The sequence below is a fragment of the Haliotis rufescens genome, unplaced genomic scaffold (assembly GCF_023055435.1).
Source record: "Haliotis rufescens isolate VD_foot unplaced genomic scaffold, xgHalRufe1.0.p SCAF_3, whole genome shotgun sequence".
NCBI classification, from domain to species: Eukaryota; Metazoa; Mollusca; class Gastropoda; order Lepetellida; family Haliotidae; genus Haliotis; species Haliotis rufescens.
In genome coordinates this window covers 27,260,364-27,271,468 of record NW_025964001.1, presented here as the reverse complement: position 1 = coordinate 27,271,468, position 11,105 = coordinate 27,260,364, and the positions used below count along the sequence as shown (strand labels likewise).

The following is an 11,105-nucleotide window of genomic DNA, read 5'->3' as shown; positions in this document are numbered from 1 at the left end:
ACGATCTGATCAATAATCAAAATCTATATTGTAAAAAGGGACGGTCTCACCCCGAGAAGTGCATCAAATCACTTGAGCAATTTGATTAAAAACATTTAAAAAAAATTTGCAAAAAATCTGTCGACCCCCAGTTGACGGTACACATGCTTTGCAACCGAAATCTATAGGTTGAAATCCATGTCGTTTCCGAACCGGAAAGCTACATCGTCACGCGCTTTTGATTGAACTATGCATGTACCGTTAGTCCAGCCAAAATATAACTCCGAAAGTCCAGCCTTGTTCGGCAAAGGTGGATACTAGACTTTTATAGTCAGTTAACGCCCTTGCCTCGGTAAGATGATCAGCACCGTACGTATAGGTTTTACCATACTGGTAAACGGTGACGACCTGCTTCACTACGGCTCCTCTCGTACATTAATGACTCGTCTACATGTAAGTGGACCCGTGAAGATTCCGGGGTAGAATCATCTTCCCGAGGCAAGAGAGTTAACTGAATTTAAAAGTCCAGTTAACTCACTTGCCTCGGGAAGATAGGGTAGAATAGGTCTTCAGCAACCCATGCTTGCCGTAAAAGGTGACTATGCTTGTCGTAAAAGGCGACTGACGGGATCGGGTGGTCAGGTTCGCTGACTTGGTTGATACATGTCATTGATCCTAATTGCGTGGATCGATGTTCATGATGTTAATCACTGGGTTGTCTGGTCCAGACTCGATTATTTACAGACCGCCGTCATATAGCTGGAATATTGCTGAGTGCGGCGTTAAACAACAAACCAACCAACCAACCAACATGTAAGTGAAATTCTGTTTAAAGCGGCGTCCAACCCAACTTACGCACTCACTGACGACAATGCACAAGCAATGCATGCTATTCTCGAGCAAAACCATTTTAACATACGGTCGGGAAAAGACCCTGAAACCGAAATCTAATATTAGCGTACACGTTACAACTTGTAATTTGTTCAAAATAACTCACGGTGTGCACCCGGAAGTCGTGTGGATGTGACCATCACTGCCCTGTCAGTGACTACACACGCTGATGTTGCACAGACGTTGTCCGCTCCTGTGAAGATACCCGTCCGTCTACGGTCAACATTTCACGTAAGTTGGCAACATTCTGTATTTATGTTACGGGTGATTATGCATTGGCCAGGGAAACCGCATTATAGGTGATTCGAGAAGCGGGCTAACGAAAGTCGGCCCACATTCGAAACTAAACGCATTTGTTGTTGAGAATATGTACTACGTAAACAAACCCGCATCACGAACTGCTATTTTGTCTATTTAAAATAAGTATTGTGATTTATAATTGGATTACAATGTACAAATGCGTAGGCAGTACTGCAGAACTTCCACGAACATCGCAAAACTAGGTCGTGGGGTCATTAATATTACTTTTATGGAACAAGATCTCGGAAGATATTGAGGTAATAGGCTTGTATCATATCCGAGTTCGATTCAGGTACAGACATATTTTCAGGCTCATATCGCCACCGACACTTATGGTTAGATTGATGTGTTATTCTGGAAAAAAGTAGAATGAGTGGTATTGCCTCTGTAAATTTAATTTGAAGTTAATCTAAGTTTCTAGCTTTGTAACTATTTTTGTAAAACTATTATGGAACGAGTGTGGTCAGCTATAATGACGTTATTCAAACTTCAAAGACTTTGTGTACCTTTCGTGGAATTAACGTCACACTTAGTAATTTACAAAGACATTTCCCATCAATATTACAATATGAGAATTATCAGAGAATAATATATATTGCTATAAAACCATGCAAAATATTTACAAATGTGAGCCCACTTAATGATTTAGTCAACCCAATGAAGCCCGGTGATTTACAAATGTGGGCCCACCTGTTTGAACAATATATGACGGAAGAAGTGGACCCACGATTTAGAAAATAGTTACAAGTACTTAAGCCAAGCTAGTGAAGCTAAGCGATTTATAAATGTGGTCCCTCCTGTTGCAGTCACTATGATAGAAAAAGTGGGCCCACATTTAGAAATTGATATTCAGCACTAACTGAGCAACCTAATGAAGCTAGGCGATATACAAATGTGGGTCCACTTGTTTTGATCACCATATAGAACGGTAACAATGTGGTCCCACATTTTTGAAAATGGTTATTCAATAATTGGAATTTCGCGATTTATAAATGTGGTGCCTCTTGTTGCAATCGCTATGACGGAAGAAAGTCCGTCCACGTTTAGGAATTGATTATCAGCACTAGTTAAAGCTAACGAAGCTAGGCGATATACAAATGCGGGCCCACTTGTTTCGATCACTAGATAAGACAGGGGGGAAGTGGACGCACATTTTATCGGCACTACGAAGAGTACCGATGGAATGATATATTTATAGATCTCATGTATTCAAACACTTAATTGAGAATACGGTTTACCTTATGGATTAGATGGCCATTTAAAATCTCGACCAATAACAACGCACAACGTGACTGACGCCATTTCTCGCAAATACGAAAACAACGGAGATAGCTCCCGATTCAAATAAGAGTGACCTCCCTTTCCCAATATGAACCCAAGCTCCTTCCCAGCGCGTAACACCTTCGTTACACTCTCGGTAATATAGTATAGAGACCTCCGCGAACGGGCTATCGCTGTGAGAAGCTTGATATGAACCACTGATTGCGGTTTCGCCCATGAGAGCAATGAGACGTAAGAGCTACGTAGTACCAGGAATTAAGTGTATCCTACCGGATAGGCATGCGCGTGCTTTGTCTCATTCAATCTGGTTCTATCTGTATGACTGATGTTCGAACACTTAACCGCCTGTTGCCGACATGGTAAGCGGTTTGGTTTAATAATGTTCGATGTACGCTGTTGATCAAACTGGGACGTGAAAGGGACATCAACATGTGAATCGTCTTCGGGGGAGACATTGGATGAAATATAAACATTGTTATTTCTTCAAGTCTACTCTTGAACAAAAGTGGGGGATCGTGAAATGTAAATGTAATAGAAAGTATTAGAACAAAGATAAGTGTTGTAGACAAACAAGAACGTTTATATCTGTATTAAACTTAACAACAAATCACATCCAATAGTTTTCTCGTACCTCACGCAGCAGCACTACATACTAAGCTGGTTCCCGGCTCCCTATGCGCGTCGTCAACCTACGCCATGCTAGGAGCCGGTACAGGCCAAAACTTAAAACACTACGCTAATGCCGATACAGGGGAGGGACACACCTGTGAAAAGTATAAATCTGGTATATTTTGTTATTAGAGACGGGGCCCAGCTGACACTACATACGTGCGTAGGGTCAGCCTGGTTCCCTGGGTATGTTGCGCTGGCGCCACACTGAGCCAGCGCAGCATACCCAGGAAACCAGGCTGGCGTAGTGTGTCCTTTACTTTCAAGGAAGGTCGATTAATCTCTGTGAACCATTATTTATGTCAATCTTATTGAATCTGCTTAGCATACAATTGTGATTTACTAACAGACAATGAACTATTTATGGCTAACAATTTCTTTATTAAACTGTAATATCACTCTATTACAGTATAATAAAGGTTTTCATCGTTCGATAACACCGTTCGAGGTTCGACCCCGTTCAGGGCGTCCCAGGTCAACAACAAGAGAACATGATCGATTGACAAACAAGGCTCAACGAAATCCAGCTCAAACGGCGAATCAAATTGTTGCCATCTTTCACCAGGCTATTGGAGTACGAGTTACGGGTCAGACGATTAGAAATCGTCCACGTGCAGTTCATCTCCACGGCAACGTGTTGTGACGCCCCAAACAAAACGTCATTTTGCCAACAGACGTCGTACAGAACGCCGAAAATGTGGCAAGCGTCGCTCGTCACGTGTCATGTATTCAGATGAGTCCCGACTCACTTTGCACTTCCTTGATAGGCGTGGTCGTGTCTGGCGACGTCGAAATGAACGTCAAACCAATGTCAACCTGAGAACTCATGGCTGATTCGATGGTGTATCGGTTATAGTGTGGGCATAACTGTGACTGGGCGAACCACACCCCATATTGTGCCAGGGAGGGTCACAGGACAGTACCATCGATACAACATACTGAAACCCTTTGTTGTCCTTTAATCAAGGCGTCTGGGTCGTCGGTTTGTCTTTCAGCCCGACAACGCCCGTGCTTGCCATAAAAGGCGACTATGCTTGTCGTAAAAGGCGACTAACGGCATCGGGTGGCCAGGCTCGCTGACTTGGTTGATACATGTCATCGATCCCAAATGCGTGGATCGATGCTCATAATATAAATCACTGGATTGTCCGGCCCAGACTTGATTATTTACAGACTTCCGTCGTATAGCTGGAATATTGCTGAGTGCGGCGTTAAACAACCAACCAGCCGGCTGTAATGTGTTCCCAATTCGTTCGTTATCATACAACTATTACTAGAAACTATTTTTATAAAATTTGGAAACATGAAGTTATTTCCGAATATCCGCTGTTGTTTTAAAGAGTATTTATCATAAAGTTCACAGAAAACGGTGTTCCATAATCGAACCATATTGTTAGCAGGAATCGTGTGGCTAAAGTACTTCAATTAAGGGAAATCCCCACTTCAGTTTTATGCACACAGTTCTTTATTCCTTATGTTTGATACAGACACTTCAACCAAGGAAAGATCGTAACACTTCCGCTATATGTACGCTATGGTAAATTGTTTGTGTTTTAATTTACACAATGATACACAACATATCCAACGACGGTTATATCAATGATATATCGCACATCCGAAAATACCTATTCATTTAAGAATTGACTTTAATATTATTTTTTGCATTTATGGCGGTAAAAATGGACGTAGACTCCGCGTAAAGTGGCGTAGCCATTCATCTGCAATTGTGCATCTGTATCACTTACAATTTATTGCCAGACTTCAAGTATACCGTATTCGACGTAATAAGCGCCCCGCTCTAATAAGTGCCCACGGCGATGATAATATATTGGCTTGTGAACAATCCCAATTGGCACCCTTCCGATTGATCACTGTACACAAGACTTATTTTTTCGCGTATAATACGCACTCATGTGTTATATGTACCCTTAATTATGGGCAATTAAATTCTGAAAAAATATATCTGTCGTACATAAACATTTCATGCTGTCAGCATAAACCACGAAATTTATCTTTCAAATTATTTTTTCATCAAAATATTATTCAAATAAGAGCCCCCGTTCCTAATTTTGAGAGCGCCCAGGGCGCTTATTACGTCGAATACGGTATGTGTGATCGATCTATATTTCGTTCCCAGACCCATTCCGTTTTTCGTATATTTTGGGATTTCCCACTGAAGCGGACTCCTGCAGCTGCATTGTCTTGAAGGAGCCACTTCCCCGTAGTCCCATGTTGGAGTTCAAAACATCAACGCCTGGAATTATCATTCTCGATTATCTGCCGAAATAGTGAGTGAGTATGGTTTTACGCCGCTTTTAGCAATATTCCAGCAATATCACGGCGGGGGACACCAGAAATGGGCTTCACACATTGTACCCATGTCGGGAATCGAACCCGGGTCTTCGGCATGACGAGCGAACGCTTTAACCACTAGGCTGGTTCTGCCGAAATATATTCCATTGGCGGTAGAAGGCAAAACAAAGTAATAAAAACTCTATACATGGATCACTGAAAATCCGTGACACGAGGTGTTCGCGAAAAAGGGTACACGTGTCCTGCTTTACACGTAGACCCAGCCACAGGCAAATGTGTGTTTGTTAACTGAAGCAGCCCACTCCTGTCATACGACGGCAATATCGCATCTATCGATCTTTCTTCCATTTACAAGGATGTTCTTCCTACTTCGAGTGGACCCCATGTGTCCTGTATCTGATAACATTGATTATAAGCCCTGTATCGTACCCGGTAGTGCTTCACAAGCGGCGTGCCTTGTTGTCCGACACAGTGAGTGAGTGAGTGAGGTTTTACGCCGCTTTTAGCAGTATTTCAGCAATATCAAAACGAGGAACACCATAAACGTCCTGTAGTATCTATTACGCCACCACAGATATACAATGGTGACACCACAGTCGAGTTTGACATACTATATTCTTAGTTGAATAGGTGGGCTCGGGTGGCCCAGTCGTCTAAGGCGCCGCGATTCGCTGTGCAGAGTTACGTCCCTTGGGTACACCAGAAACCAATGATTGTGGGTTCGAATCTCGGTATGTTTCTAGGTTTGTCAGCACCATACCCGTGCTCGTGGGTTTCACCCAAGTGGTAAACGTCTGAGACCTGCATCATAATTTATGGAGAAACAAACGTAAAACCGGTGTGCTCACTGTTCGGATTTAGACAGTAGAATAAGTGAGTGAGTGAGTATGGTTTTACGCCGCTTTTAGCAATATTCCAGCAATATCACGGCGGGGGACACCAGAAATGGGCTTCCCACATTGTACCCATGTCGGGAATCGAACCCGGGTCTTCGGCGTGACGAGCGAACGCTTTAACCACTAGGCTACCCGACCGCCCCTCAGTAGAATAAGTAATTTCTTAAATAGAAAGTATTAGTCTCCGTTGATTAATGTATGTGTCAATCGTTATAGTCTACAAAATAATTATAAGTTTGAATTCCGATTTAGGTACGACACTAAATTACTGTTTAGTAAAACGTGCCTTTTATTTTGTAGACTTGATTCAAGAGGTCTATCAACTTCCCGAGTAGGAGAACTGCACCAATATCACACGCAACACAGGGAAATCCTACGTTAGAGATCCGTAATTTCTAGTTGAACAAAGACGTCCCAAGGAAGGTCGGTGGCCTCGCGGGGAACTTGAACTGATAAAAATGTTCCTGGTAAAGTCCAGTGTCGCCCTGGTGTGTGTCTTGGGGCTGCTCGGCGTCGATGGTGACGTGATATGGAAACTGTGCTCAAATAGACAATGCCTCTGTCGACCACATCCCACCCATGCTGTGTATATGAACTGTTCAGGTGGTAACTTCACACACATCCCAACGCCACCCAACAAGTCCCTTCCCCTGTATTTGACATTAGACCAAAATATCCTGACCAATGTGACCGGAGAAATGTTCCATAACATACCCAAGTCCAGCTTGAGATCTCTGCTCTTGTTCGCCAACCGTATTTCCTTCATCTCCAGTGATGCCTTCAATAGTTTCTTCAACCTGGATAGAATAGTTTTCTCCAGTAACAACATAAGCATGGGTTCACTAGCTTCAGCTGTCGCCAGCCTTGGGAACGTATCAATCAGGAGTCTGACTATCAGCCATATGGATGTGACGTTATTCCCTCAAGATTTCTTCCTCCCTCCAGCTCATCCCCCCAACCTCACCCTCAGCCTTGTCAACAACCAACTAAAGATGTATCAAGTGGAATTATTTGAACCACTGAAAGGACTCGTTTATCTCAATCTGAGAGCAAACTCCATAACTCATATGTCTATTATGAGAACGGACTATGTACAGGATATACAACGTCTCTGTTTCGACTACAATCGGTTAGAAGAATTCCCTAAACTGTGTCGAAACAAAACATCACACTTTCCAAATTTGACTCGACTAGAAATCATGTTTAACAATATACGCGTTTTGTCCAAGAGCCAATATGACTGCCTCGATAATTTAAGGGAGCTGATCTTGGATGGGAACATCTTGTTGGAGTTATGGAATAATCAATTTTCTGGTCTGAAATCTCTAACAACTCTCAGACTGTCTTCTATTGGATGTACCCTGAGGAAGGTGGAACACGAAGCACTCAACAGCTCGACTCTTCAACACATTTCCTTTCGAAACAACCATATCCATTTTAATAAGTCAAAGGAAATTCCTCTTAAGATTTTTCTAAAATGCCCTTCACTTCAATCCTTGAATTTAAATTCTAATTCATTCCCAAATTTACTTGATGTGCACTATGATACTTTATTCCCAAACCTGGCCAATCTTAAGGTGTTAAATATAGGAGATTGTAGAATTAAACACATCCCAAGAGCCATTTCTAGCCATCTTAAGCATCTCATTCAGCTTGATTTGAGCTCCAACGCAATTAAAGACGCACAACCAGGCGTCTTTAACAACATGAAAAAACTTACACATCTATTTCTGGCGTATAACGAAATCACTTCAGTCAATAAGTCGAGCTTTCCACCTCATTTCATGAAAGGATCTGGATATGTAGATTTATCCGGCAACATATTTTCATGTGGATGCGAATCTCTCTGGTTCATTGAAACCTTTCAAAGAGACCCTCATCTATTCCGAGCTGAATGGCACAAAGAAGGCTATATTTGTAATAGTCCCAGAGACCTGCATGGCACCCACCTCCTAGATGTTCGGATATCCGAAGAGAAGTGTCTGTTGAGCTGGAACGTCCTGATGATCCTCCTTGTGGTCCTCATCACTCTCCTGGTAACCCTGTCTCTCCTCTACCACTATGGGTGGAACTTGATGTATCTGGTGTTCATGATGAAACATAGGGAACGGGAGGTGGTAGACAGACGAGAGTTTCTGTACGACGTCTTCGTAGCGTACTACATCGACGACCTGGCCTGGGTGAGGCAGCACCTGATGCCTGTATTGGAAGGATCCGATGGACTCAAATTATGCATCCATAGCCGAGACTTTGAAGTGGGCAGAATGATAATCGACAACATAGTTCATAGTGTTGAGAACAGCCGGAAGATGATCATTGTTCTGTCGAATAACTTTCTTAAAAGTGACTGGTGCCAGTTTGAGTTGAATTTAATTCAACGGCATGTGATAGCATATGGTCAGCGCCTCCTGGTGGTGGTGATGCTTGAAGACATAGACCCGTGTCACGTGACCAAGTCGCTGAGAGCAATGCTGCAGACGACAACCTACCTGGAATGGGGAGAAGAGAGTCATACCAGACAGGCCTTCTTTAATCGTCTGCGACTTCTGGTGAAAAGGCCAACAGACACGACATCATGTAGAAGAAGGAGGCTGTCGGTGTAGCAGTTGTACAAATTGAAACTATGCTTCTAATTGTCGCAAAGCAATCTTTGATGACGTTGTCGTATCTTCAAAGATTAATGTTTATGACAACACCCCGCTTCTATATTTACTTGACTATCAATACCTCCATCCTATTATAATTGAATGTAAAACGTCAACGCCAGGTGAGGTGAGGTGAGGTGAGGTGAAATGGGGTTTAACGTCGCAAGATTATTGCACTTATATAGCGACGTGCATGTATGTGTGTGTTTGGGTGGCTGCTTGTACTAGTCCGGACTGATGCCGATGTATAGTGCTAGCTCACTGAGATACCATGCCGCAGTTTAACATGAATACCCCACTCAGACACAGTATACTGACTCCGAGCCGACAGCCCTTGTTTTATCCCCTTAGTGCCGAGCGCCAGACAGGGTAACAACATGTACCATCTTTTAACGTCTTTTGGTATGACGCGGTTGGGGATGGAACCCCGGACCTTCCGCTCTCCGGGCGGACGCTCTACCACTAGACCACGGAGGCGGTCGTCAACGCCAGGGAATAACCAGTCTCGATTTTTCGCCGAAATAGATTATATTTGCTGCTTTAATCTCTATTCTGTAAAGTCCCACAGAATGCCTCTCGCTCATGACTGTTCCATACTTGGACGGTCGTTTCAATTATATCTGTAAACGAGTTAGCCCGTGGAATTACCATACTGGAATGGAAATTATGATACATTGAATAATCGAGGATTATCACAATGACGTTATATATTCACATCAGAGTACTCCTGAACTTTATAAGCTTTTCATTCATTTTCATGAATTCAATTTGTATTTGTTTATATATATGTATGTATCTTACCTATTTGTAGTGTTTATAGCAAAGATCTCTGAGCTGAGTCACTTTCAACTTTCCTCCCACACTTAGTTGAGACCAGGACGCAATAAAGAAGTTGACATCCATAAATTCTCTTCCTCGTGTGTATCACTTATTAATGCCTTTCAAAGACTTCATTAATACTATAATATACACATTAAAATAAAATAAAAATAAAAACGCAGCAAGGGTGTTTGGGCGATCCTAGCAGAGAGAGAGAGAGAGAGAGAGAGAGAGAGAGAGAGAGAGAGAGAGAGAGAGAGAGAGAGAGAGAGAGAGAGAGAGAGAGAGAGAGAGAGAGAGAGAGAGAGATATATCTAATCTTTAATAACCTTTAATCTAAGTATATCCGTTATTGGCTGTTAATGTAGGTGCAATATAACAGCCTATAAGAGCGTATTTTAAGGGCGGATTACCGAGAGAGCTTATTCTTCAGGCTAAGGTACCTATTTCTTTAGGGGTTTCTTCGTTTCTTCAACAGTTTCTTAAAGTGGTATTATCGTAGTAACGTTACTCCTCCATGTAGTATACCACTATGCGTAGTTCAAAAAGTTAGACAGTCGAAAGTAGTGAGTGAGTATGGTTTAACGCCGCTTTTAGCAATATTGCAGCAATATCACGGCGGGGGACACAAGAAATGGGCTTCACACATTGTACCCATGTCGGGAATCGAACCCGGGTCTTCGGCGTGACGAGCGAACGCTTTAACCACTAGGCTACCCGACCGGCCCCAGTCGAAAGTAGCAAGTATGCACTGTATTTACTGTATTCAGTATATTCACTTTAGTCACTGTATTCATTATATTCACTTTATTCACTATATTCACTGTTTTCACTACATGTGTATATCCATTGTATTCACTATATTCACTATATCCATTGTATTCACTATATCCATTGTATTCACTGCATTCACTGTATTCACTATATCCATTGTATTCACCATATTCACTGTATTCACTATATCCATTGTATTCACTATATTCACTATATCCATTGTATTCACTATATCCATTGTATTCACTGCATTCACTGTATTCACTATATCCATTGTATTCACCATATTCACTATATTCACTATATCCATTGTATTCACTATATTCACTGTATTCACTATATATTCATTGTATTCACTGTATTCACTATATTCACTATATTCACTGTAGGCTGTAAAGGGGGTTATGTTTATTAATCGGTGCAGAGGCAGATCCAGGATGTTCCGTTTGTGTTTTGTTTACAATTATGGTTGATTTGAAAAGTTTATTAAAGAAATCATAGGCCTATTTTATTTTCTGTCTTTGGAAACTCTTTGCTG

General features: G+C 42.1%; 1 protein-coding gene across 2 annotated transcripts; it reads left to right on the top strand.

Moving 5' to 3' along the window:
• Nucleotides 1-965: 965 nt before the first annotated feature.
• LOC124145010 (toll-like receptor 3) lies at nt 966-9,198 on the top strand. 2 transcript variants are annotated; one of them, XM_046514647.2, is made up of 2 exons: nt 966-1,101; nt 6,630-9,198. In XM_046514647.2, the coding sequence occupies exon 2, from the start codon at nt 6,788-6,790 to the stop codon at nt 8,930-8,932; it is 2,145 nt and encodes a 714-aa protein (XP_046370603.2). In that variant the 5' UTR covers nt 966-1,101; nt 6,630-6,787; the 3' UTR covers nt 8,933-9,198. The 2 variants fall into 2 exon arrangements, with proteins under 2 accessions (XP_046370603.2, XP_048259924.1); XM_048403967.1 differs by lacking the exon at nt 966-1,101 and adding an exon at nt 5,242-5,412.
• Nucleotides 9,199-11,105: the final 1,907 nt, after the last annotated feature.

What these genes read in the sequence shown, in the direction of transcription:
- LOC124145010 (XM_046514647.2), top strand. Translation starts at nt 6,788, where the DNA reads ATGTTCCTGGTAAAGTCCAGTGTCGCCCTGGTGTGTGTCTTGGGGCTG.